This window comes from Fonsecaea pedrosoi (genome assembly GCF_000835455.1).
Source record: "Fonsecaea pedrosoi CBS 271.37 unplaced genomic scaffold supercont1.8, whole genome shotgun sequence".
Classification (NCBI taxonomy): domain Eukaryota; kingdom Fungi; phylum Ascomycota; class Eurotiomycetes; order Chaetothyriales; family Herpotrichiellaceae; genus Fonsecaea; species Fonsecaea pedrosoi.
The window spans coordinates 1855105-1882023 of NW_013550608.1; the positions used below are offsets into that span (position 1 = coordinate 1855105).

General features: G+C 53.6%; 8 protein-coding genes across 8 annotated transcripts; 2 read left to right on the forward strand and 6 right to left on the reverse strand.

Moving 5' to 3' along the window:
• Positions 1-202: 202 nt before the first annotated feature.
• Z517_11989 (uncharacterized protein) lies at positions 203-1507 on the reverse strand (the record flags this gene model as incomplete). Its single annotated transcript, XM_013423569.1, has 1 exon — positions 203-1507. One exon carries the CDS (start codon positions 1505-1507, stop codon positions 203-205), a length of 1305 nt encoding a protein of 434 aa, XP_013279023.1.
• Positions 1508-2065: 558 nt separating this feature from the next.
• On the reverse strand, positions 2066-3530 carry Z517_11990 (ketol-acid reductoisomerase, mitochondrial; the record flags this gene model as incomplete). The annotated part of the gene is made up of 5 exons (XM_013423570.1): positions 2066-2090; positions 2148-2815; positions 2875-3153; positions 3217-3248; positions 3320-3530. 5 exons carry the CDS (start codon positions 3528-3530, stop codon positions 2066-2068), a joined length of 1215 nt encoding a protein of 404 aa, XP_013279024.1.
• Positions 3531-4257: 727 nt separating this feature from the next.
• Positions 4258-6349, reverse strand: Z517_11991 (uncharacterized protein; the record flags this gene model as incomplete). Its single annotated transcript, XM_013423571.1, has 6 exons — positions 4258-4549; positions 4661-4962; positions 5034-5310; positions 5369-5649; positions 5708-6117; positions 6178-6349. The coding sequence occupies 6 exons, from the start codon at positions 6347-6349 to the stop codon at positions 4258-4260; spliced, it is 1734 nt and encodes a 577-aa protein (XP_013279025.1).
• A 459-nt stretch (positions 6350-6808) lies between these two features.
• Positions 6809-9074, forward strand: Z517_11992 (uncharacterized protein; the record flags this gene model as incomplete). Its single annotated transcript, XM_013423572.1, has 2 exons — positions 6809-7908; positions 7964-9074. The coding sequence occupies 2 exons, from the start codon at positions 6809-6811 to the stop codon at positions 9072-9074; spliced, it is 2211 nt and encodes a 736-aa protein (XP_013279026.1).
• A 1770-nt stretch (positions 9075-10844) lies between these two features.
• Z517_11993 (uncharacterized protein) lies at positions 10845-15621 on the reverse strand (the record flags this gene model as incomplete). The annotated part of the gene is made up of 2 exons (XM_013423573.1): positions 10845-11879; positions 11947-15621. 2 exons carry the CDS (start codon positions 15619-15621, stop codon positions 10845-10847), a joined length of 4710 nt encoding a protein of 1569 aa, XP_013279027.1.
• Positions 15622-16811: 1190 nt separating this feature from the next.
• Positions 16812-17914, forward strand: Z517_11994 (uncharacterized protein; the record flags this gene model as incomplete). Its single annotated transcript, XM_013423574.1, has 2 exons — positions 16812-16834; positions 16906-17914. 2 exons carry the CDS (start codon positions 16812-16814, stop codon positions 17912-17914), a joined length of 1032 nt encoding a protein of 343 aa, XP_013279028.1.
• Positions 17915-19031: 1117 nt separating this feature from the next.
• Z517_11995 (uncharacterized protein) lies at positions 19032-19871 on the reverse strand (the record flags this gene model as incomplete). The annotated part of the gene is made up of 3 exons (XM_013423575.1): positions 19032-19271; positions 19364-19580; positions 19651-19871. 3 exons carry the CDS (start codon positions 19869-19871, stop codon positions 19032-19034), a joined length of 678 nt encoding a protein of 225 aa, XP_013279029.1.
• Positions 19872-20835: 964 nt separating this feature from the next.
• On the reverse strand, positions 20836-25043 carry Z517_11996 (chitin synthase 3; the record flags this gene model as incomplete). The annotated part of the gene is made up of 8 exons (XM_013423576.1): positions 20836-20988; positions 21044-21333; positions 21387-21474; positions 21525-21545; positions 22073-22196; positions 22243-22334; positions 22386-24920; positions 24978-25043. The coding sequence occupies 8 exons, from the start codon at positions 25041-25043 to the stop codon at positions 20836-20838; spliced, it is 3369 nt and encodes a 1122-aa protein (XP_013279030.1).
• Between the last annotated feature and the right edge of the window lie 1876 nt (positions 25044-26919).

The window sequence follows — 26919 nt, forward strand, 5'->3', positions numbered from 1 at the left end:
ACCCAGGCATTGTGGCGTCGAGGGTGTTTTCTGTTTCTGCTCCAAAACAGTCAAGAAAGAAAGGTATCAGAGTTGACAAGACGTCCTTTGATAGAGAACGAGAGACAGATGTAGGTTGGCGTAGATCGATATAGAGTACTCGCTACGTTATGGTTAAAGGCTCGAGGTTAACTCAACTCACATATCTTCATATCCCCAATCGTCAACCCGCAACATCCTCGACATTGCTCGTCCCATCCACACCCACTTTCCCCGCCTCTCTCTTCGCTTCTACTCCGGCGTCCTCCTCCACGCCCTCTCCAAACAACGTCGCAATGGCCTTCATGGTCGTGTTCCCGCCACTAAACACGACCCCGACGTCCCAGCACGGCGTCTCCGCGCCGGCTTTCTGCTGCTCCCGCTGCTTCTCGGCGACCATGTCGCGAAACTCTTGATTGAAGAGCACCACCGCCAGAGGAACGCACCCGCTCGGCTCGACGACCAGCTTGAGGCGCTCAAAGACGAAGCGCATCGCCTTCTTGATCTCGTCCTCGCTGACGGCGTAGACGCCCGCGACTTTGGTCGGGTCCGAGACGACGGTCCAGTTGATCTTGCCGACGGGCGTGCGCAGGCCGTCGGCGATGGTGAGCGTCTTGACGTGCTCGATGCGTTTGTTCTGGAGGAGGCCGCGGCGGGCGTCGTCGGCGCCTTCGAACGAGGGTTCCGCCCCGAAGACCGGCGTGTCCGGCTGCGACGCGAAGAAGGTCGCCACGCCGCACAAGAGGCCGCCGCCGCCGATGGGGGCGAGGACGGCGTCGAACTTTTTCGCAGCAGCGTCCGCCTCCGTGGAGGCGGAGGCGGAGGCGGAGGTCGGGGAGGACTGATTTTCTCGAAACTGCTCCTCCATCTCCAACCCCACGGTGCCCTGCCCGAGAATGATGTCCGGGTGGTCGTACGGCGGGACGAGGATGGCCCCTTTCTCCTCGACGACGTTGCCGACGACGGCCTCGCGCTCCTCGGCCGTCGACCCGCTAAAGAGCACGTGGGGCGTGTACAGCCGCGTGCCCGCGATCTTGGACCGGGTCGAGATGGCCGGCATGACGATGTACGCGGGGATGTCGAACGTCGAGGCCGCCAGCGCGAGCGCCTGCGCGTGGTTCCCGCTGCTGTGCGTCACGACGCCGCGGCGCCTCACCTCGTCGAGGCCCAACTCGTCGACCAGCCGGGTCACGGCGTGGAATGCCCCGCGGGCCTTGAACGCCCCGATCTTTTGGAAGTTCTCGCACTTGAAGTGCAGTCGGAACCTGGGTGGCGGCACCGCCGCATCCGAGTCATTGCTGCTCGACGTCGGAGAGTCGAAGGGCGGTGGATTGTCGGACAGATACACGGACGGGTCCCTCGACGAGGCGATTGCATCGAGGGACCGACTCGTCACGAGCGGCGTTCTGTGGATGTACGGCTTGATTTTCGTGTAGGCGGCGCGCACCGACGCCGGGGTCAGCGGCGGACAGGTCGATATGTCTGCCATACCTTGATTTCTTTCCTTCCCGAAAAGCTCAATTGGTGGTGGTGGTGGTGGTCTGTTTGGTTTGTTTACTCTATATCTGACATGTGCGTGGGGCGTACGTGCTGATGATTACTTTGCTCCTGTCCCGCAGCCACTCGATTGATGTGGCGGGGTCGTCGTTGTCGAGGAGTTTCCGTCAAGGTTGCAGACACAAGACCTCCGACAAACCTAGTAAGTGTTGATACACAGAATCAAGACGATAGCATATTACAAAAAAAAAAGCCGTCGCAATAACTTCATTGAAATCTGCTGAACCACAAAGCACGAAATCTAATTGGCAAATCGTGCAGATGTCCGAAGCTCTGCCGAGATCGGAACTCTTTACAGCCTCACAACAAGCATCTGGGCCCATGTGCCTATCTACATAGACTTTCGCACAGCCCACACAAAGTAGCCACATTGCTGTGGCAGAGATCCATCATTGTCCGCCATCCGAAGCCCCTCACCACTTGGTACATGTTCAACTTTTTGGGGGGAAAAAACGCCGCATAAAACGAACCAACACCGCGCGCATCCACATCACTGGTTTTCAGGGCGGAGGGAGCTGTTAAATCACCGTTAGCAATTGACCTCCAACGCTGGCAAAAAAGTGAGCACATACCGAACGGCCTTGCCGGCACGCCAGATCTCCAGATCCCGGATATCCTGCATCTCCTTCTCGTACTTTTCTCTGTAGTCGGGGGCGCTGTTGAACTCCAAGCTGCGCTTCGTCTCGGTGCCATCTCTCACGCTGTCGTAGAGCTGGTTGAACAAGGGCTTGAGGGTGTCCTTGAACTTGCTCGACCAGTCAATGGCACCGCGACGGGCGGTGGTGGAGCAGGCTGCGTACATCCAGTCCATGCCGTTGGCACCAATGAGGGGATACAAGGACTGAGTGGCTTCCTCGACCGTTTCGTTGAACGCCTCGGATGGCGAATGGCCGCGTTCACGGAGCACCTCATACTGGGCGAGGAACATGCCGTGGATACCGCCCATCAGGCATCCTCGCTCACCGTAGAGGTCGGAGTAGACTTCCTTCTCGAAGGTGGTCTTGTAGAGGTAGCCGCTGCCAATCGCGACACCGAGGGCGATGGCCTTCTCTTCAGCCTTGCCTGTCACGTCCTGGTAGACGGCGACAGAGGAGTTGATACCCCGGCCCTCACGGAACAAGCTTCGCACTGTTCTTCCGGAGCCCTTGGGGGCGACGAGGATGACATCGATGTCCTTGGGCACGTCGACTTTGGTGAGGTCTTTGAAGACCGGGGAGAAACCGTGGGAGAAATACAGGGTCTGTTCGGCACTAAGGTCAGCATTTCTCTCAAACAATCCGCGGCCAAGGTCTTTCTTACCTTGCCCTTTGTCAATTTGGGCTTGATGGCTGGCCAGGTCTCGCTCTGCGCAGCGTCACTGAGCAGATTCATAATGATGGTGCCACGGTCAATGGCCTCGTCCACCTCGAACAAGTTCTTGCCGGGAATCCAGCCATCCTGTTCCGCCTCTTTCCACGATGCGCCGTTCTTGCGGACACCGATGATGACGTTCAAGCCGTTGTCCCGGAGGTTGAGGCCCTGGCCGTGACCCTGAGAGCCATAGCCGATCAATGCGAGAGTGTCATTCTTGAAGTAGTCCTGGGTACGTAGTCAGCGGGAATTGAGTCTTTCTCGTTGTTTTGGGAGAGGAAGTTTACATACAAGAAGCTTCTCACGCGGCCAATCTTCCCGTTCTGCGCAGAATTGTTAGCAAAAATAAAAAACCCCCCGGCACCAGGATGAAAGGACACAGGATCAAGCGTACCGAAGACGGTCTCCTTGGTGCCGGCAAAGTCAATGGTCTTGACACCACGCTTCTGCTGCTGAGCGGGAGCTGCGAACGCAGGGCGCTGTGCTGCGGCGACGACAGGCCTGGTCGCAAGAGCGGTAGCAATGGACCGTCTCTGCACGGCGGGGGCGCTGATTTTCTGCTTGGAAGCAGTGCGCAGGGTTCGTGCAAAGTTCTTGGATGCCATTTTTTTTTTTTGTTTTGTTTTTTGGTGAGATGGGAGCAGAGAGCTGTGTTTGCGAGAGAGTGCGTGTGTGTGTGTGTGTGTGTGGAAGTGAGAGGAGAGAAGAAGACGAGTGCGGACAGCGAACTTTCTAATAAGTACTCGGTACCAAAGGGGGAAATTTTGTTTGGGTCTTACTCACAAGAATCATGCAATCGCCAAAAAAGCTGCTTGAGCTTCGCCGAGTGGAAAACTGCTCCTGTTCGGAGCTCACGTGTGATCCATCGTGGCCATGCTGCTTTAACATGGATCCACCATTACCTCCCCCGCAACTCGAGGGCTACCTCGATTAACTTGTGCACTGATTTTCCTGAACGGCTCTAATGCCCACTGCCCAGATCGAGTCTTCTACCACCGAGCAAATGCGGAAATAGGGTAGTTCGCCTGGAGTCGACTCACCCATCTTCAAGAACAAGTAGAAGCTCAAAGAAGATCGATTACATAGCCTATGGTACTAGCGACTACAGGCCCCTTTCAGACTTGTGAGGCTCCAGAATCCATTGAGAACCTGATCATCATCATCATCATCATCTTCTTCTTCTTCTACAACAACGAGAACAAATATGTGCTACGAAATACGAGACAATTACCTGTATACTACTACCACCTATGTAATTATCTGGTATTTCCACGCACCATCTCCTACTCTGTCCGCTTCCCCGGAATCACGACACCTCTCTTACCTCCTCTCTCATCCCGCCACCGCGGCGGCAGGCACTTCATCCCCTTCGACATGTTCGACCGTAGCTGTGACCTCCTCTCCCTTGACCGCCGCGGTGTCCTTCTTCTGCTCGTTCAGCTTGCTCACACGCCACCCTTGATAGCCGTTCTCCAGACTGTTGTGCAGGGCGGCCACGTAAGGAACCATCCCGCCGATCCAGTTCATGGGCTCGACGCGCTTGCCGGGGATATTGGCCCCGTTGTACCACCCGTTGGCTTTGGGGTAGAGTGTCTTATACCAGAGTTTGTTGGCTTTTTTGCTCCTGCACGGATCAAGGTTAGTCATTTATGATAGTAGTAGTAGGTGGCGACGAGCATGTCGAAGGGTAGGCCATGAAAAGATTGGAGATTTGTACGGTGGCGGTGTCACTTACCACTCATCCTCAGCCTCCCGTGTGGCCTCTATTCTCGTGATGCCCTCTTCGCGGCACATGGTAAGAACCTTGTCCACCCATTCGGCCTGGAACTGGTTGTTACTAGGTCCGTTTGCAAACGCCGTGGGCGACTGCGGTCCATAGAGGAAAAACATGTTGGGAAACCCAGCGAGCGCGATGCCCATGGCCGTGCGGAGGCCGTCTTTCCAGTGATCAGCGACGGTGCCGCCGTCTGTCGAATGAATGTCCATCTGTGCAAGAGAGCCCGTGACACTGTCGAAACCTGTGGCGAGGATGATGACCTGTAGACACAAACAACATGGTCAATAAAACCCACTGGCAAATCATGTCGAGGAAACGGGATAAGCCTTACATCGTATTCCACATGCCCCTTGGGCGTCCTGATACCGGTTTCTGTGACTTCCAGGACCGGATTCTCCTTCACGTCTACAATGTCAATATGGTCCTGGTCGACGACCTCGTAGAATCTCTGTTCAAGGCTGTTTCGCTTGGTACCAAACGGGTGAGGCGGCTTTTCGGGCGCCAGGAGTCGCTGTTTCTCGGGGTTTTTCACTCGCTTGAGTACTGTAGAGCGCCAATACCTGTAAGCTTCGTCATTGGCCTTTTGGTCAAAGAGCATATCCTTGTAGCTGAAGAGCATGTCAGTATGTAGAAATATAATGTCGGTGAGCTCCAGAAGAAACGTACTTTTTTAGCAAGGGCACAAAGCCAGCCTCATCCCACAGAGACTTGTAGAATTTCTCCCGCTCTTCCGGAGTGTCGTCAAATGTATTCTTGTCGCTGAAAGTGTAGTGGAATCCGGTGAAAGATTTCCGGCAAAGGTCGAAAATTCTCTCGTATTCACCGTCGGCTTTCTTCTTTCGTTCCACCTCAGGGTCGAGTTCCCATTGTTTCATGGGCAGGCAAAGATTGGGCGTGCGTTGGAAGATGGTCAGGTGCTTGACGACATCTCCAATCTCCTGGGCGACCTATTTCCTTTCGTTAGCTAGGCTGTTCGATCATCTCCTGACATGGCCAACAACTTACTTGAATGCCCGAAGCTCCCGTCCCTATCAGGGCGACGCGTTTGCCTTTCAAATTCACGCCGTGCTGAGGCCAAAAGGCGGTATGATACTGAGGTCCCTTGAAATTCTGCAGACCTGGGAAAGGTGGCTTGTAGTGCTTGGATGCAAACCCAACGCATGGCATGAACCATTGTGCGTAGACCTCTGAGCCATCTGAGCACTCAATGTGCCACTGGTGTCTCTGCTCATCGAAGATGGCGGTCTCGACGTTCCTGTTGTATTCGATGTACTCTTCCGTGTTCCATTTTTTCTCGATATATTTGAAGTAGCGTCTCAAGTCTGGCCAGCTGGAGTACCGCTCCTTAAAAGTAAAGTCTTCGTACAGATCCCGGTCAAACAATTGATATATCGGCGACTCGGAGTCGACGCGAGCTACATGAAGATTGTGAGGAAACGCCTTTGATGTCGGGAAAATCTTCTGATATGACCTACCTCCAGGGTAGCAGTTCCAAAACCAGATGCCTCCAGCAGCGGGTCCTCGTTCATAGATCTTGACACTGAGTCCCTGTTTCCGAAGTTTGTTCAGCAGGGTGAAGGCTCCAAAGCCAGCACCGACAATCAGCACATCCACAGAAGGGATCTCTGGTTTTGCTATCGACCCCATGATTGAGCGAGAAGACGGAAAGGTTTGATTTGTGATCGTTCGAGAAAAGGCCGGGATCCAGCATGCGAAGTATTTGTAGTTGGGGTCGCTGCACGTCTAGACTTCCGAGTTAGAACCTACCCCAGCATGTCGGAAACTGTTGTCCATTTCTTCAGCGTTGGAACCACCTCCTCGGGACCCCTGATGCATTGCAATCGACGGGAATAGTCACATTGTAAGGTCTAGAGACCTCGGGTAACCGGTATACCTCGTATATCTACTCCGCATATGTACAGCTGTGGAGCGGATTTGCGGGGGGTTTTTGGACGAACGGATCTCCTATCCCGGATCGGTGGGACCGAGTCAGGCATCTGGGGGAATACTTCATGCTTGGTCGGCCCTGTAAAGTGCATGCGGTACTTTGTAGAGAGTGAATCCGAAAACCAGGTTTTGGTTCTCAGTATCAGGCCATCCTCAGCCATGGTAACTTCTACTCTGAGCGACTTGCTGACCGGTAGCGCTGGCACCACCTCAGACAATGCAAACGGGGAGGCAAATGGTTCGTTGGGGCAAGAAGAATATTGTGACCTGCATGGGGTTGTGATTGTATGTTGTCCCGTATTTCTGAGTCAGTGCTCTCGGCTGATCAGGCCATTGCAGAAGCCACTCCAACAGATCGAAGAGCTCACGCCACTATGGCTGTCGATGTTTCTCAATCGCAAGATCGATGAGAATGGCTTCGTCGTCAAGCCAACTGGGACGGGCCAGATGAGCAATACTTACCGAGTCCAGTTTCATGATCTCGACCATCCAGGCAAAGTCAGCCAAGTTGTGGTCAAATTTGCAAGAAACGACAAAGACACTCGAGACCTTGGCATCAGGTTTGGCCACTACCAACGTGAGGCTGTCTTCTATCGAAGATTTGGGGATAGGCTGTCCGCTGGTCTACCACACTGCTATGGCGCAGTGGTAGACAGACACGCTTGGTTTACCCTTGTCCTCGAGGATCTTGGCTTGTATGACGGGTACCAAGGGGCCCAGCTGGAAGGATGTGATTATAAGCATGCGCAGCTGGGCTTGAAAGCGCTCGCTCAATTGCAGGCGCCGGTCCTAGGAGATGCACAGCTGGATGAGGACGAGTGGCTCAATAAACCGCCCGCTTTGGACCAGAAATTCTTCAACGAATGTCTTCCAATTTTCCGCACGCGCCAGAAGCTTCCTCCCGAGCAAGAACAGCTGTTGAACTGGCTGTCCGAAAACCTCGATGACTGGTGGGCGACTCGAGAAGGGCCTTTCTGCATCTTTCATGGAGATTTTCGTCTGGACAATATCCTCTTCCTTGCCAAGGACAATCATCGTGCGGTAGCAGTCGATTGGGGCGGGCTTGGTTGGGCGTCCCCCATGCGGGATGCTGGATACTTCCTCGGAAATGGACTGACGATTGAGAACCGGCGAAAGTGGGAGAAGGATCTCATCCGCGAGTACCTGGACGAGCTCAATCGTTTGAGCAAGGTCCAAATGACATGGGAACAGGCCTGGAAGCAATATAGACTCCAATCGATATATGGCCTTGCACAACAGTAAGCTCGACACCGACCGGGATTGGGCCATGCTTTCTGACTGTGGAGTTTCTAGTATCCCAGCTGCGGCAATCTGCGCACCGACTGAGCGAGGAGAGAAAATGTTCTATACATTGACCTCGAGGCAGGCCCAGCACGCACTAGACATGGATGCGGCATCATTAGTGAAGCCACGCCCCAAATCTTACTCACCTCATGTTGGGGACGAAGCCGAGCATGTTGCACCAGCAGATGGGGGACCTCTCTGGAGTGAAAGCTGGTATTTTGACTGCACCACATCCGATGGCGAAGCTGGCATGTACGCTCGAATTGGGCGCCTCCCAAACCAGAATTGTTGCAACTTTATTGCCGGGATCTTTCGACGGGGAAAGCCATCAGTCATGCTCGTCAATATGCAAGCACCTCTGCCAGCCTCCCATCACGCTATGCAAAGGTTCTCGACGGATCGGTTCGCGGTTGAGAGCAGATGCCTCGTTCCGCTGGAGAAATTCTCGTTCAGTTTGAGCGGGACGGGATCCGCTTCGCCCGACTCCATTACATATTTCCACGGAGATGAGGCGCAGGTGGAAGATGTGGAAAATATCAAGATCGATCTCGTTTGGGAGACGTCGGCGGCGCCATATAAGAAACACGGACAGTCTCGGTACGAGATACCGTGTAAAGTTACGGGGAACATCAAAATCGGTGACGAGGAAGAGATCAGATTTAACGCCGCCCCGGGACAACGGAACCACAGTTGGGGCGTGCGCAACTGGTGGGTGGCTGACTGGGTGTGGTCTGGCCTACACTTTTCAGACGGCACGGACGTCTTTACCATCGCGTTGGGCAAAGGACCAGACAGTACGGGTGCGTCGGGGTACATCCAGAAAGATGGCGGAATCAAGGAGATTACTCAGGTAGTTAATGAATTCGAGTGGCAGGATAACGGACTACCTGGGAAGCTGAGACTGCTGGTCGAGCCTAGCGGTATGAGCATTGAGTGCGAGGCAATCGCGGCTGGAGGTCTGCGTCTTTTTGATCCCGAAGGTCGAGAGGCACACCTGCCTCGAGTCATGTGCACTGCAAGGACCGGTGATGGGAAATTAGGGGTGGGATGGTTGGACTTCAATCGGGTTGTCAAGTGCGAGCCAGGCGAGGTAAGGAACGGTCAAGCAAAGGACGTATAGACAAAGCATACAAGACAGATACTGAGAAACAGAGGAAAGGACGCGAGTGCAGACGCAATAGAGCTACATGGGGACCACCTAGATAAGCTACGCTTAAAACAGTAAATCCGGGTTTCATCACGTGAATTTACCCTACTTCCATTCCCCAAGGGCTTTAGCGTAATGTAGTCTAATCTAGTCCCTCCCCAGGTCATGATAGAGCGGCATGGCCATCTACCCCGATCCGCAGTCAAGCTACTCAGGGCATTTCCACATCTTGGTTCCGACAACGGGGAGGCTGGGGCGAACCTGTTCGGAGACACTGTAGCCTCCCCGCCCCGCAATCTTGGATTTCAAGGAACCAGCTGCGGCCCAGGCCAGAATGCCATTTTTGCCTCCGCAGTGGCGGCTGCCGTGGTTGATCCTTCGCGCGTCAACAGAGGCACGAAGGGGTTGGCCACTGCCAGGCCTTGCATTTCAATATCGACATCGATCTACTTTACGCGGTAGAATACAACAAGTGTGAAGCGACACAGCCAAATCGATTACTCTCTCAGCCCTCACAAAGCCGTCAAAGCCAGATTCCCACCTTCATTAACACGCCCTCATATCGACAGCCAAACCTACTGTCCTACTCGGAGACGTGAATGTCGACCTCGAAGAGGTACCGAGTGTGTAGCTGAAGTACAAGTAGCAATTGTCAAGAGCTGGAGGGACTGTCGCAGGCCGCAGGTCGACTTCACTTTATGACACGATATGGTGAGCTCAGCTCGTGACATGACCACTGGGTGACCAGGCACTTGGATCTCTTGGGTACTCGGTAAACATTACAAAACCATCAGAGTGATCCAGCTTAGTGGCTTTGTGGGAGATAATTATAAAGGGGGTTTTTCCTCCCCAGAGGGACGTACTCCGGTACCTCGTACATATGATATGCTATTGATATCCGCACATTCGACACTGCATAGTCCCAACATACTCGGTTCACTCATCAATCCGATCCGCTGGTAGGGAGTAATTGTGAGGGAAGATATGCAATCGCATTAGAAATTCAGAAATTGCGCCTTTTGAAAGTCTGATAGTCTGGGGTCCGGCTATCTGGGTTGCTACACGTAACGAGTTGTCCTAGACCTGCCAACCGCCCACTCATTTCTCAGTCTCTCCTTCAGTCTCTCACTCGTCACCCAAGTCACTCACTCACTCACTCACTCACTCACTTGCTCAGAATATATCCCCATTTCGCACGTACATATCATATATAGATTAGATGTTTATGATATTTGACTCGCGAGCTCCCAGAGCCCCCGACGGTAAATTCTATGTTTTAAGTGTTATCCTCGCTCCCTCTCTCCCTTTCTCTCTCTATATGATTGCTCTGAATTTTTTGTGAAACCCTCCTCGCAAGAAATGCTTTGTGAAATTAAGAAAATAAACCAAAAAAAAAAAAAAAAAAAAAAACACCAGACTCCCCCCACCCGCCTTGTTGAAACGTACACAAACAGCTTCCTTTCATTCTCGTTCTCTCTCTCTCTCTCTCACTCACTCACACGTACACCACACCACTTGGACACACCACACCTCGAAAAAACCACCCACAATAAAAAACATTAGCCACCACTTTGTCTGAGTCTAGAACTGGTTGCGGACTGACGAAAGGAGATCTCAATGCAAGAATGGCCAGGATTGGGTCTTGAGAAGGGGGATTCTCCGAAGAAAAGAGTGGCGGAGTGGTCGACGCCACAGATGGCGACTAGTGCTTTTCCAGTGTCGAGGCTCGTTATTTTTTTTTCTCTAATGCTCTGCATTCGTCGTCCGCGGGTTGACGTCTGAATCTGCACCCTTCTCTGCGCCAGTGCTCACGCCGGTGTCTGCTCTCTTCTCTCCATTGGCGGTCTCGACGGGCCCGTCGACCACGCTGCCCTCTTTGCTCTCCTTCGGGGTGCCAACTTCCTTCTTCCCCTTGTTCATCCGCTTGGGCACGCGGGCGAGCCAGTAGAAGAAGACGGCGCCGAAGACGTTGAAGACAATGTACGGCCACATCAGGCCGAAGTTGCGCCACATGTGGTCCGGGTTGGAGGAGACGGTGGCCAGGAAGTCGTCGGTAGTCGCGATCTGGCAGTAGCTGCAATTGCTGCCCGAGGGGTTTTGCAGGTATCCGCCGGCGACGGCCATGTAGTCTCTCATATACTCGGCACACGTCTGGCCCGCGGGGGCTGGGAAATGGAGATACTCATTGGCGGCACAGGTGACGGTGGTGTGCGCAACGGACGTGCTGAGCATGCCGTCAATGAGATATGTAAAGGGCGAGACGCGGTACATGAAAATCCAGAAGCCGGGGAGCGCCTTGGGGCCGACGAGGACACCGCAAAAGACCAAGGTGAGCGAGAAGGTCATGTTGGCGATGTTGCCTCCCGTCTCCGCCGTCTCGATGGCCGCGATGACCATGTGTGCAAACGTCGACGTGAAGAGCAAGAAGGCCAGGATCAGCAGGAACATCAACGCGCCACGTTCGTGGACGGCGTCTGTCGGTTCCGCATTCCTGTACAGGCCAATCGGGTAGTACCAGGTGAAGTAGATGAGGATGGCGCAGAGTGTGGACCAGGGCAGCTCGACGATGATGTTGCTCATCATGAATGCCTGCCACGAATACGTCTTGCTGGGTCGTTCGCGGACCTCGTAGAGTGAACGTTGAGTCACGAACAACGGCATGATTTGCTGCACGAGCTGGCCGAAGATGGTCATCAACATGAAGATGCCGAACATCTGGTTCTGGAGACCTTGCTGCGTGTTCCTGGCCTTGAAGAAGGAGAAGCCGATGAAGAGACCCTGACAAAAGGACATGGTTAGCGCCAACAACAGGTGGGACAAGGAGGGGGGGGGCGGAGTAACTCACAGAAGCGATACAGAGAGACAGTTTGCTGTAAATGTAGGAAGGCGTACGCCAGTATTGCTGAAAGACACGCTTCAGAACCTCGTAGAGCTGCACGTAGAACGGAGCGGCGAACTCGCGGTAGCTGGCTTTGTTGGCCCGGTTCGAGACCGTCCGGGCGAGTTGACAACGCTCTGCCTTCATTTGAGAGAGCTCGGCGTGTACATCCCTATACTCCGGCGACGTGCGCCACGTCTCAACCCAATCGATCTCGGTGTGTGAACCAGGTGCGGCGCCGATGACCTCCAACATCCACTCGGCGGGATTCGCGTCGGGCGGGCACTGATGGGCGCCGTTGCGTTCAAAGTAGTTGATGAGAATCTTCGACGACTGCCCAACGGGCCCGAAGTAGACGGTCTTTCCGCCGCTGGCGAGGAAAAGGAGCCGGTCAAAGCGCTGGAAGAGCATCGCTGAAGGCTGATGGATGGTGCAGAGAATGGCCTGTCCGTTCTGTTTCAGCTTCTCGAGGAGATCGAGGATGGACCACGAGGTCTGAGAGTCGAGACCAGAGGTAGGTTCGTCCAGGAAGAGCAGCAGTTCTGGCTTGGCCGCCAATTCCACGCCAATGGTCAAACGTTTGCGTTGCTCCACGTTGAGGCCTTCACCGGGGACACCCACAACGGCGTCGGCGTACTCGGACATGTCGAGAATTTTGATGATCTCGTCGACGTAGTCCAGTTTCTCCTGCCGTGGGATATGTGCGGGTTGACGGAGGAGAGCGCTAAAGTTCAAGGCTTCTCGCACCGTCGACGTCTCCAAGTGAAGATCTTGTTGTTGCACGTAGCCAGTTTTGCGTTGGAAAGACTCGTCTCGTTGGCGACCGTCGACCAGCATCTCGCCGGAGATGACTCCCATAGTCACACGGGTGGCCAGGACGTCGAGGAGCGTCGTCTTTCCAGCCCCGGACACGCCCATCAAGGCAGTCAAGGTGCCCGGTTTGACCCAACCATCGACGTGATCCAAGAGCCGACGTTGGCCACCTTTCACCGAAATATCGTAGCAGACGTCGCGCCACTGGAAGATGGCCGTTTGTTTCTGAATGACGGACGACATGTCCTCGGCGGTATTGACCCTCTCCACCGGGGCGGCGGTCGCGACATCGCCAGTCTCGGCGTCACGAGGGAGCTTCAGTCTCAGCGCAGGGGGGGTCTGACCGCGACGGAAAACCAGGACTTCGCCCTTGGATTTCTTGGCCTGGACGAACTCGGCTGAGATCAGGTAGGTGCAGAACAGAAAGATTAGGAATGCGATCAAGATGCCGAAATTCCTCCACCTGTGGGACGCGTAGTATTTGTAGTTGCTGTTGATAAAGTCATCGCCGTTGACAAAGGACTGACCGGGCCGAGATCCCACCGTGGCGCAGACGTGGTTTGAATCCCCGTACCCAGGCCCGGACGGCACGAAGAAGGCGCAGTCGAAATTCCGTCCAGAGAACTCGTTGATCATCAGCGACTCGAAACCATACGCGACGGGGTCGAGGTAGTTGATCCAGCGTGCCCAGCCAAGCATATAGTTGACGGGGATGGCAAAACCGGTGTAGATGACGATGGCGAGGATGAGAATGGCGGCCGGTGCCAGGGCTTGACTCAGGGTGCGGGAGACAGAGGCGATCGTTCGAAACAGCATACTCATGACCAGCGTCAAGGTGAAGGAAATGAGGAGGAAGAAGAAGAATGGGCCGGGCTCTCTGCGGAGATTCGTCATGAAATACAAGGTGATGTTGAAGATGATGGCATTGCTAATCTTGTACGGCATGTCCGTCAACATGGAAGCGTATGCCTCGGTCGACGGGTGATAGAGCGCGTACCGTTGGTGCTTCTCGACGATCGGCCGTTGCGCATACAGCGTCAGGATTTCCAAGGCAGAGCTGAAGGCGTTGATGAGAATGGCAAAGAAGAGCAAGGCGCCGCGCGAGTAGAACGAGTTGGTGGTGTCGTCGAGGTTGTAGAAGATGGAACCGATGATCAGGGCAAAGACGTTGTTTCCGATGATAGAAGTCAACGTCAGGCTCGGGTCGGCCTTCAACCTGCGGAATCCTCGCCAGAGACAGAGTTTGACCTGTTGACCGTACGACAGCGTGTAGGGCGACGACACGCGTTGCCGCTTCGCTTGTTGCAGTCTTCTTGATTCCTTGAAGCGGTTCAGATCCTCACCGCCGAGGGGATGCCTCTGGTCAAAGTCTTCAATCTCTTTCAGTAGTTGAGCACGTTCCGGCGACTCTTTCCAGGCCTTCGCAAAGTCGTCGGGGGTCCGTGGAACCCGGTTCTCAAAGCCTTCGCGGACGATTCGTTCTTGGGCGCTCGTCATGGACGTCAAGAAGTCGGCGGTGGTCTGTCGCTCGGGGCATTGGAAGCCAAGACGGACAAAGTAGTCTTTGGCATCCACGGTCCGCCCGAAATAGATCTGCCGTCCCTCATAAAGTACAATAACCTTGTCGAAGAGGTCGTATGCTGCCTGGGGAGCCTGGTAGATAGCCACCGCGGCCGTGTTGTTGAGGATCTCAGTCGAGAGACGCAGCGTTTTACAGAACTCAATGGCGTTGGCACTATCCAAACCACGGGTGCTGTTGTCCCAACATTGAAGAGGCGACATGTTCAGCGTGGCTTCGGCGATACTGACACGTTTCCTCTCGCCTCCACTGACACCCCGGATGAAGTCGTTGCCCACGCGAGTGTTGAAGGTGTGTCGGATGCCAAAAGTTGCCATAATAACGTCTCGCATATGGCACGCGTATTCGTGGGCGGAAACGTTTCCAGGTCGATGTCTCGGTGCTCTTGCACGTGCGGCAAAGTAAAGAGTGTCACCGACCGTCAACTGGGGAAAGTGGATGTCCTGTTCAGCAGTGTATATGGCCTCGCCGCGGAAGTGCTTGTGCATCTGATCAAAAGGAATCCCCTGGTAATTGACGTATGAATCCTCGTCGACGACGAAACCGTGTGTTTCGCCCGCGAGTGTCTTGAGGAACGTCGAGCAGCCCGACCCAGGAGGCCCGAGAACGACGAGCATTTCTCCATGGTTCACCAGTCCGTCGAATCCTCGAAGGATGTCGATTCTGCGTTGTCCAATGTTCAGGAGCTTGCGAGCCATGCCGAGGATCTGTAGCGGGGCGTTGCCGACTGTCTTCTGGTAATCAGTCGCCGATCCGAAACCGTGGGCGCTCAGGTTGCGGAACGCCACGCCGGCGGTCCTGGCAAGGAACCGGTCGTCTTTGTTCTGCAAATTAAACAGAGCCTTGATCCAGTCGTGGGTTGAGAAATTCTCGGAAGTGGGATCTAGGGAAGAGCCCGGCGCAGCGTGAAAGGGATTGGCATCCTCAGTCTTGGTGGACGTTCGTGAGAACTGTCGAGCCAGATATCTGACGTGAACATCCTCATCCTCTTCGTTCTCCGAACTTCGAGATTGGTCGCCCGCCGGTTTTTCTTCCATGCCCGCCGAGCTCGTGCGACGCTCGTGACTGGCACCGTGGTGTGCAGAGGATGAATCCTCCATGGCTATGGAGCGACGACTCTCGTGAGATTTTACCCGTGACGGGCCGTTGGGCTCGTCGTGTGATTCCCTGCGGTAGTGTCCCAAAAGCCCTGGGCCCTGTCTCCCGGCACTGTTGTCGTAGTTGGAGGTGAAATTACCTACGAGAGACATCTTAGACGTCCTCGTTCCCGGTGGGAGAGCAACCCAAGTTGAGGGGGGATTGCCCTCGCGTTGCCGTCAAAAGGGAGGACGGTACGGCGGATTGAATTAATCAGGGTTGGACAATGAGCCGGCAAGTATGTGGTGGACTACCCCGAAGGATACGACTGAGCCGCAGCCTCAAAATAGAATCAGTCTATGAATGAAGGACCAAAAAAAAAGGAAAGGGAAAGGGAAAATGGAACGGGAGACTGGCGAGGAATCTGGGAGCGCAGTGTCGTAAGAGTTCGTCTGCAGGTTAAGAACGATCTTATATTGGCAACTCTAAACAAATCTCAAGTCTTGGAATGCAACCGCAGGCACTATGATGGGGATGTCGATAAGCTGTCCGCATCCGTTGGTGGATCGGGGCGGAGCATTTGTGCGTCGCTGTCGTCAGGGGGAAGGAGGACGGCGGACGAAGAGGACAAGAATTAATCGAGATGTGCACCGGCTACGGAGAGCTTCGGGTGCACAATGAACGAATGCCAATATCCAAGACGTGGCCATGTTTTGACGTTGGGCTTGTGGCAATCACACTGGCGTGACTTGGGGGTGGGAGAGGAAAAGCATGTCAAGGCGGGAATCGTATGAACTTCGGAGAGATTAGAGTTTGGCGCGAGTCAACTGCCAATATCAACATTGGCCATGGCTCGCCACATGACTCAAGCTTTTCCTGGGTCCCCCACTCTGCCCCTCTTGCTCCACCATATCATTGGACTAGCCCCTGGCGCCGAGTCCTGCACAATTTGCCAGTTCCCCTTTTGGGTACTTTATGAACCCTGCCTCGGCAGCCGGAATCACGACGGCGTGGGTGCATCCGGTCCTACATAACTATACGACACTTCCCTACCGAGGAAAGTCTCATTCCTGAAATCCACCAATGAGAGAGCCATATACCACATTCGTTAAGGTGTACGTCGTGGGGTGCCCTCGAGAAAAAATAATGATCAGGAGACCAACATGCTATTTTAGCCGTCTGGAAATTCAAGAAACCCTCTCTAGTATGAATTCGGGTGCTTCGTACGAACGGCGATTGCTTTAGCTGCGATTGTGCTAGCTGCGATATAGGGCGGTGAACGGAAAAGTACTGTACACCTGGACATGGTCGCGCGTTCATTTCTTCGGACTTCTCTACAGTCCCCCAAGTTGTTAGACAGACCATGCAATGTCATTCACTCAGCACGTAAGCACATGGAGAGCCTTCTTATCGTTCATAATGGAGCTTATTTTTTTTCCTCTGGCTAACCAACGCAGATCTCTATGCTCATCAACATTTCAGTTCCTCGTGGGTCTGGAACGAAAGCCGTTCAATGTCCACTCAGATCTGGCCGTCCAACTTTCCCCAGTCTTCGCCGCCCTGATCAACGGTAGCATGGTCGAGAGTGTCGAAAGACGGGTTGTCCTGGACGACATCGACGAAGAGACCTTTCTGCGCTTCTGCGAATTCGCCTACAAGGGAGACTTTTCGGTACCTCCGCCCAAAACCGTCGTTGACCAGGAACTGCCGTCGTCACCACAACTGGAAACAGTCGACGAAAAGTTCACTTCTAGCCATAACAGTTCTCACTCTACCGGCGTCCCTATTGGAAAAGTCCTCGATGGCGGCGAAGGAGAAGGGTTGAAGGTGTTGGCGACGGGTTTGTGGCCCCGGGTCCGGGGCGACCAGCACAAACCAGCTTGGAGGCATCAGATTTCGCGGCCAGTCTCGTGGCTGCGAGGGCGAAGAACGGTCCGCACCACCGACAATCGCACGCGGGACTCCCTGGCAAAACCTGCAGTTGTCTCAAATCTCCCCGATCCAGGCTCGAAGCTGGCCGCCGACTGGGCCAAGTTCTGCAACGCTTCCACAGACTGGGACGGGCCCCTTTTCCGACCGTACAAGAACTACACGCCCTCGGAGAGCCTGACGGAGATGCTCCTGTCCCAGGCGAGATTGTACGTCTTTGCCGACAGATACGTCATCGAGTCGCTCAGATCGCTGGTTCTGTACAAGATGCGCCGTTCATTAGCCTCGCTCAAGCTGTTTCCCGAGCGCGGACCGGAGGTGTTTCTGCTCGTCCAGTACGTCTATGAAAACACAAGAGAAGGCGACGACCTCAGAGCCTTGCTGACGCAATTCATCGCCTGCATGATCACCGTTTTTCTGCAACACCCCGACTGGGACGGATTCATTCGCCAGCAGCACATTTTCACCATGGATTTGCTGAAACATCTGAGAGATAGTGTGGAGGTTGATGATGGGCGGAGAAGAAGCGCCGCATAATAACCTTTTTTTCTTGGTTCTCTTCTTCGGATCTACACCCTTATCAGGGTGCTGGCTGCGCCACGAATGTTTTGTGTCGTTTGGGCACAAGTTATATAGATGGGGCCCCTTTGGTCCTTAGACCAGTGGTTACCAAGCACCATCACTTCAACCTGTCGGCTACGGCACAGCTCCGCGAGGACCACCACCACCACCACCAGCATTTATGGAGGACGGACCCGCAGTGTCTCTGGCCGAGCATAAAATCCAGGACATGCCGCCTATGAGGCTGCCCCACGGAGATTGGGCATGCAGGAAGAAGAGGATTCGCAGATAACACATAGACGAGATTGCGTACGCAAAGCGTGGGATTAATGTGACGGCTACTCACCATCAATGGATCGCCCTGTGTGAAGCAGTGGCAGATAGATATGTGAGGTACCTTGTTTGCTTACCAACTCGTGAATACGTACTACTCCCTGTGGAGACAAGGGGGGCCACTGAGGCGATCGTTGTTGGGAGTGATAGAGGGTAACCGGGGCATGACGAGGAAAGATGCCATTCCCACGAAAGCTCTGGCTTCATATAGTCGTCTGGAGCATATTATATAGATTCACGAGACGTGTTATGGGACGGCGAGGAAAAAGAGAAAGGTCGGGTTATAAGCAATTGTGAGAAGGTTCCATACCCACGCCCAGCTTCACATCTTCACATCTTCACATGTCTCTCAACTTCCATGCATATTTGTACAAGGTACAAGTACAAGTACATATTTTGTCCTTTGTACACTGTGGGGACCTGAGAGCAGCGAATCGGATCAATTTCAGTGGGAAAAATATAGTTTGATACACTTCTATCGGCGGTGCAATCAACGCAGCAACCCACCAAACCCACTATCCCACTTGCGTACTCTACCAAGCCATTCGGCCGTCCAATGCTGGAGACTTTGAGGACTCTGAAGCTCGTCCCTTCGTGTTCGTATGGTTCGTATTCGAACCAAGACGAATCACTCGTCGAAAACACGAGACTCGGGAATGCCTTCAACTCCCCTCCACTCCCTCAACCGCAACTTGTTTCCCGGTCCCTCGACGGCGGCTTGTCTTTGCTTCGCCCGAACCGGATTTTTGCCCCCCAAGCATCAAGAGCCAAGCTTCAGAATTTGCTGGTTCTCAACGACCTTCTCTGGCGGTGGGTCGATGCAGAATCTCGCCAGCGCCTTCGCCAGCTGAGTAACCGTGACGACGGGCGTCATCAGCGATGCGATCTTGCCGAGAAAGATGCTCTCATCGCGCACGACCCCACCGGGCCGGAGCACGATTACCTCAAACACATCTGGATGGGTATTGGCGATGTCGAGCAAACCCCGTTCAGCAGCGCCCTGGGGATGATGAGACGTCAGTAATGGTCGCGACCAGCTGACCGAGCCCGACGAGCACAAAATAAGTCGTCGCCGACGGTAACACGCCGTACCTTCAGTTTCCGCGTGTCGGAGAACAGCCAGAGCTTCCTGTCCTGGTCCCATTCCGCGCCGTTGCCGCTGCAGAAGACAAACCGGAGTCTCTGTCCCGGTGGCAGAGTCGGACAGACACCTCTCACCAAGGCGTTGGCGGCGGCCAAGGTGAAATCCACGCCGACCGTCCTCGCAGTCTGGAGATCGGGAAAGTCCTCGACCTTCCCTCCCAGACACCTGGGAACACCCTCGGGGGTTAGCCCTTCTACCTGGCAAAAACACAGGGTGATCTTTGGGCCCACTTTACCAAATACAACCTTGGACTCCGTAGAGTTGTTGGAGGAGGTCTGTCGGGTATGATAAAAAGTCCTTGTGACGGATCACCTGCACCTTGGGACTTTGGCTCAGTGTCTCGTCAATATTGCGCCTCGTCAGTACAATGATGTAGGAAATCCTCGGGTTCTCGATCGCTTGGACCACGACTTCCCTCCCGACAAAACCAGTGGCCCCCGTGATAATGATCTTCATCATCGCAGACTAGACACTCGAGACACTCTATTGAATTCGGGATTGCCGTTCAACTTGTTTGACAACAGTGATATAACAAGTAGAACGTGTGAGTCTTTGTAGGAGCTTTTGAAGCTGGATGATGGCGCGAAACGGCGATGCAGAGAAGGTTGTCCGTGTCCTAGACTACTCTCTAAGGGTATGCCTGGGCCAGATTGTTGGTAGATGCTTCGGGCATAGATCATGTAGCATCCGGGGCAGATGCATTTGATAGGTGGAAAAGAAAACCCCTGTTCCTTGTATCGGATCGTGTTACATGGGCCACCCGTCTAGTCAGCTAAACCCGTGACTGGGACATACAAGTACACCGTATGTGCTTGGGAGAAACCCGGTACTGCAGACAACGACACGGGGAAAAGCTGAGCGTGCAGGACTGGCAGATTGGAGTTTTCGATGGTCAAGGGAGACCTCCACAACAAGGACCACAAAAGAAGGACCACAAAAGTAGAGACGGAGAACGGAGGGACGAGCATGCCAATGTGCTTGATCTGGCGCAGTTGAGTAGACACAACATGACGGGTAGAAATGAGGAGAGTGACAGGCACACCACTTTAATCCAAGGCAAGTCAGCCTCGTACGAGCTCAAAGCGCAGAGGAAAGCCCCGGACACTCATCTTAATACCCAAGATCTCCGGGTAAAGAACCGACCATGTTCTGGAATCTCCATGGTCTTTGACAGTGCGAAGATGTCTCGAGAGAAGTCTTGCCAGGCGTTGTTCACCGTCTAACTCGAAATTGACTCCGGCTTCAAGACAAAACACGCTGTGCATAGCTGATCAGCCATGTGGCCCCCTTTCAACGCCTCTTGCCTTACCAAGACTCGACCGCAACCTTTGAGTGAAGCTCGCAACCTAAATATCTTGTCTTCGACTTGTCGTTCAATCATTTCAGTCATCATGTCGACCCTTCCCAGACCTCACTGGCATCACCGCAATACTCGATCATAAGTCTGCCCTTTCACAGACCCGCCTCCCATCGCCGTCCTTGCATTCCGCCGGAAACCCTCTCGGTTGTTTCGGAGATCTTCAGCCGCCTCCTTGTTGAGCGGATCGGACGCATTGGGCTCGAGGAAAAGAAACTGTTCAGCGAGTTAGCTGCAACCCGTGACGCTCGACATTGAATGGAGAGTTTACCTGCATGCCCACGATGACGGCATTTAGATTCAATACCGGCTTCCAATCCTCTCTTAGAATATTCAAGCAGACATTTCCATCTAGGTCGATGTTTGGATGATAGATCTTCTGAGTGCATTTGACCTTCGGCGGATCGTGCGGGAAGTTCTGGTTGATGGCAAAGTTAAACACGAAGCTACCACCCTTGTACATGCCTTCATCTGGTTCGATCGTGAGAGTAAAGTTCAAGATGTCGTCGGGGTTGGGAAATGTCGTCTTCATGGTCGACCCGAGGGACAATTCACTTAGATCTGCGAGAAACTGCATTAGACGCCTCTCCAGCCAGACAAAGGGAACCGTTCACCTTTTTGCACGCGAAGTTGAGCGGCTGTGACCTTCTTCTTCTTCTGCGTCACTCCTTGTGCCTGTTCATCCTTTTGTTGCTGTTGTTTCTGCACATTGCCATCAGTGATTAGCTATAGGCACTGGGAACCGCTCCTACCATTGACCATATTTTCATCATCTTGTCAGTCGGTCGTCACCACGGGGTGACACGACAGCTCGATCGATGTGTATCTCTAAAGAACTCTGTGAATCAGACCAGAGAGCGTGGAGGGCGGGGAGTGGTTGACGGAGGCGGGCGTGTCAGTCGGATCGGGAAGAGGAACAAAGAGGGCAGGGCGCAGCCTGAAACTCGGCGTTCTCGTGTCTCCTTCCGTGAACGGGTGCGGGACAGCGGAGGCAGGACAATGGGATATCGGCAGTGCGAGGAAATCCACGAAAGAGAACTTCACAGATAATGTAAATAATGTAGATGGCTATCACGATTTAAAAGTCCGGAAAGTCAGAGGGGGAGGCCCCTGCGCTCGAGTGCCACTTGCTCGAATCATGTATGGGAATCTGGCTGTGCTCACATGACGCAGGTGGCATCCACAGCCTCGCCTCCTTGGAGGACCAGTCAAACATAATAAACGCCATCCTTTTACTCGATACATGTATTTAATCCAAACCCCAACACCATTTTATTGTGAGTCCGCTGCTAAATCCGACAGGAACTGTGTCTTCACCAACTTCAGCCCCAAAGGAGACCGACATCGGAAATAAGCCTAAGCTTCTCCCTTCAATGCCAACTGTGATCCAGACCTGACCATATCCAACACACTGGGAGGGACGACTATCTTCTATTGAAACAGCAAAGCAGACCGGTCCTGCCAAGGAACCAGCAGCACCCGGTGAAGCGCACAACGGAAAGAGCTGCCGTGGTCCACAAGAGCGCTTGGAAAAAGTGGTTGCTTCGGCTCGTTGCTCTAGACTGTGGGAGAAGTTAGCAGTGGGACTCACCGACATATGTCAAGATACTTACAGTAAACCCAAAGTTGTCGACGCTGTCACTAGTAATGACAACCGAGAGCAAGGCATTCGAAAAGATCCATGTCGCCACCAGTCGAGTTCTGAAGTTCTTGTACGAATCTTCCAGCGTTTTGTCTTCCTTCTCCTCAGGTGGCACGTACGGCGCCAAAGCACGCCGCACTGTAGCCTCGAATTGAGAGTCAATGTCGGCTTGCGGTCGGTCCACTTCTTCCACAACCGTCGCCTTGCCCTTTTCGTCCTTCTTGGTTTGCGCCGAAGGTAGCACGTCCGCCTTGTCCGAACCTTTGGTTCCCCACGAGACGTCGTGCCAGTTGCTAAAGGCGTAGATCATGAGGATGTTGATGAAGGACGGCATGAGGAGCAGGTACTGGAAAAACGAGGTGAACATGTGCCAAGGATCTAGATACATGAACGAAGCCACGAAATACAACCCGAATGTAGCCGCCAGCGCGATGATGACGATACCAGGTCCGGTCGAGGCGAAGAAGGATTTGAGGAATTCGTTAGCCCCCTCGTTAGTGACAATGTCAGTGCCATCTTTCGAAGTGAATGCTTTGACCACCAGATACATGGACAGGACGATCACGTAGAGCTGGATGACGGCGAAGACGCAGAACGAGATGATGTATGCAACCTTGGAGCCCTTGGGACGGTTACCCAAGGCCAGGATAAACTGCAAGAGCAGAAAGGCCAGATAAGCGTATTGCAGGACGGTGTTGATGATTGGTGTCGCACTGTTGCCGAACGGGAAAGCTTTGTTGTTGTTGTTACTGCTGGGTTGACCCACCAGATCCATGAGAATTTTGGTGGTGAGCCAGAAAGCCGCGAGAGAGAACCAGGAAAGGATAACTGACACAATGTTGTAGATCATTTGAATGTGGAAGAAGAGCATTCGGATGATGTTGTGGCCGGATTTGTACATACGGGAGAAGTGCATGAGCGAGTAGATGGAGGCGGCAAAGGAACCGTTGAGCCAACGTCGACGTTGACCGATGAATTCTGCCGCTCCTTCAGGCACGTCGGTTTCGGCTTTGGAGGCCTTGACGTAGGTCAGATGCCATTTCGAACCTGCCTTAGCGACCAGTTCAAAACACAGGATACGATCCTCGGCCAAGAACATGTTCTTCTTGAAGATATTCATGCCTTCGATACCCTTCTTTCCCAGCCGCTTCGACAGGGTGTGATCGCCGTGGAAATACTGCTCCAGGGGACGACCCATGATCGCTCGGAAACGATATGCTGAGAACGCACCGGGGAGCACACTGACGTAGCCAAAAGAGCTCTCCAATGGTTTGTCCAAGATGTTACTGATCTTGTATTCAAAGTTCTGCGCGGCGACCAGAGGGTTCAAGAGCTTTCGTCCAAAAACACCCCCGCGACCCAACATGGCGTGGATTTCACCGCAAGCACCTCCGAGATCCTTGTCGTTATAGAACGCCTCCCACAGAGCCATGATAGCCTTCGAGCCGGGCTTAGTGCCGGCATCTAGAAGAATACAGATCTCCGGGTTGAGGATGCGGCCAAACGCGTTGAACAACCATCGGTGGGAGTTGATCTTCTTGCTGTTCTTCTGCTTTAGACAGAACATCATCTGCACTGGGGGCAACGACGTTGGGTCATTGTCGCTCGGCCGAATGAGCTGTTGATTCGCTGTCACGGAAAGCTGGGTTGTATATTCGAAGAGATGGACCACAGTCTCCTTGCCATCGACGTCCTTCTTCATGACCCCATCTTGATACACACCAACGGTCGCAAGAACGTCCAAGGTGTTCTTGTCGCAAGGGTCGATGCCATCGAAGATGATACATACGACGATCTTCTGCCAGGCCGGTCCGCCTTTGTTCCAGAACTCGGATTTCTTGAGGTTGACGATGTCGCGGATATTCTGCATCACTCCGTGCAATGTGCGGGCTGTCAAGACCTTGTCTTCGTTGTAGGCCGTGATTGCGATGAGGAGCTCGGTGTGCCGGTTGTACATGGCGGGACGAAGGTTGTAGCCGTTCTTTAGGGTAAAGTCATCGGGATCGCAGGTAGCAGCCGTGTAGCGCATGTGGGTAAACTCCTCGCTCCCACCCTCGAGGTCGGTCCGGTATTTGGACTGAATTGCGTTCTGGATGGCACTGGGCACCGGATAGTCGATACTCAGCACGCTGTTGACGACCTTGACTTTTCTTGTAGCGTAGCGTTTGACTGTGCCGAAGCCAGGAGCTTGTCGTTGCTTCCATGCCTCCGTAGAATTGCTGCGCTCAGTCGGATCAGGATAACCCGGGGTAGGAAACCCGGCCTGCGTATTGCTCAAGCCATAGCCTCCTCCGTACGCCTGAGTGTGCTGAGGGTTGTATCCTGTGACTGGGGCTTGTGACTTGTCTCCTCCTACATACGTCTCATTCAGGGTGTAGATCGATTCTTGTCCTGGCGTCAACGGGCGGGAATGCGGGTCATCGTATTGCGACTGATACGCAGCGTTCTGGTGTAGCAAGGAATGCTCTGCTTCGTCGTCTGAATGATGTTCATTGGATCGGTAAGCCTACGCAAAGGGTCAGTTCAGCTCGTTTCACAAGGGGGTCAGGCTCGATCCACGTACATTTCCAGGGGGGATGTCACTGAGTTGATGGCCATTGTCATAGCCACCCGGATATTGGCTCGCCATGGCGCTGAAGTTGAAGAATGGGGGGAAAGGAAATGTGGTGTTGTGCTAGAAAAGGCGGTTCGAGGGCTGAGACCCGGCACCACCGCAGTTGTTATGGTTATCCCACCGGGTGAGATACGTGGTATGGCAGGCAGGTCACTGGTTCAGTGAGTAGGTGTGAGATTTTACTGACAGACTGACAGCCGCCAGGGCCGGTCAGAGGGCAGGAGTTGCTGCAACTAGGGGAGACCACTGATGGCTGATACAGCCTGTCAGAGGGAGTGCAGGGTGATGAATTAGGTGATATAGATGCGGAGACGAAAGCGGGCAAAGAAAGTCAAATCGGCGGATCTCAAAGGAGAGGACAAAGAGAGCAGGACCAAGAAGGGTCAACTGCAATCGAATTAGGATCTTTACAAGAAGAAGATGGTGATGATTGAAAAATGACCTGTAAACCACGGGGACCGAGAGGTGTTGTTTCAGTTTTCTTGGTTTTCTGAACACTTGGTTGCACACACGCCCACACAGCCTGCTGAAGACGCAGCTCAGCCCTTTTTTGGGCAGGGTTCAAAGTCCCCTGAGCTGAGAGAAGCGAATCCGGCTAAAGGCGCAAGGAAATGGGAACAAAGCGCTGACGACAGGCATTGCACTACTGCTGGCGGGTGGCTACCAAGCCACCTACTACTGGAGGCCAGTCTCAGCCTGTTGAGCCTTCGCTTAACTGGTTGCTTGCGATCCCTGGGCTGGCGAATCCCCATCTGATGCCCAGCGACAGAAGACTTTCAGCCGCACCCTGGCCGTATTGCCTGTCTGCTTATGATCCTTGATAGAAGGATGAGTAGAGTCCCCCCTTAGTCGTGGATTGTAATCAGACAGCCATCACTCTGTACCTGGTGCACAGCGAGAGTGCACTCCTTGAGGGACTGCGCAACCAAACGCAGATCGTATCTCTGGATCTCAACTATGAAACACCGGGAACGAAACAGTGGATCCAGCCTGCCAGTGTCTTTGGTATCGGAGAGTTCGCCCGTGCATACGATGGTGGCGTCCTCCACGGCTTGGGCAAAATTCCACTCCCCCGCAGTTTTTGCTGGAGTGCCTCCTGAAAGTATTCGACAGGCTGGACGGGATGGGATAATTCGCCGCATGCGTGGCATTCAGGACAGATTGATTGTCGACTTCTATTCCGGTCGCCTTGCCAGATGACCAAAAGATTAGGACATGACAACAACGTTGTGTGCGGCCAATTCTCAATGGATCTGGCTGACTCTCACATCGTTCGCAAGGAAGCGCCACACCGTAAGACCTTGACTTAAAAGGTATGTACCCATATTTAGATCTGCCTGAGTGAGGTCCTGCGCCACAGGTGGCAACCCTTACACAAGTTGGGACACGGAGCACCATTACTGCACCGGGGAATTGGAGACATATGCTGTATTCTGCGCAGAGACACGTTCCATTCCGCTTCAGACGTGGTGACTTCAAACGTGCTGAGGCCGAATTGACATTGCAAATGTTGTACCAGACAGAGCTGCCCAACAGTCATCTCCGCCCCTATTCCCTGCGGATTTCAGGCCATCTCCGAAATGAGTGAAAGGGGAGCATTATTTTTTTGGTTCTTCCTCTTCATACAAAGACGATATTCATGTGGTACCGTCATCTGAAGGTAGGAAAAAAAGGCACGAGGGTCTCTTGAGTACTTTGCGGTGTGGGTGATAATGAAACTATTCATGTGTTACTAGAAGTCTGCTGCAACCTTTTCGGTAGCTGATATTCCACAAGGGGTCAAATATGCCTTTGCATGCTTCTGGGCAAACAATTCATCATTGGGCTCACATGAGCCCTGGGTGAGCCTACCTCCCGTCGATGGATCTGCGTCGACGATTCGAACCCCGTC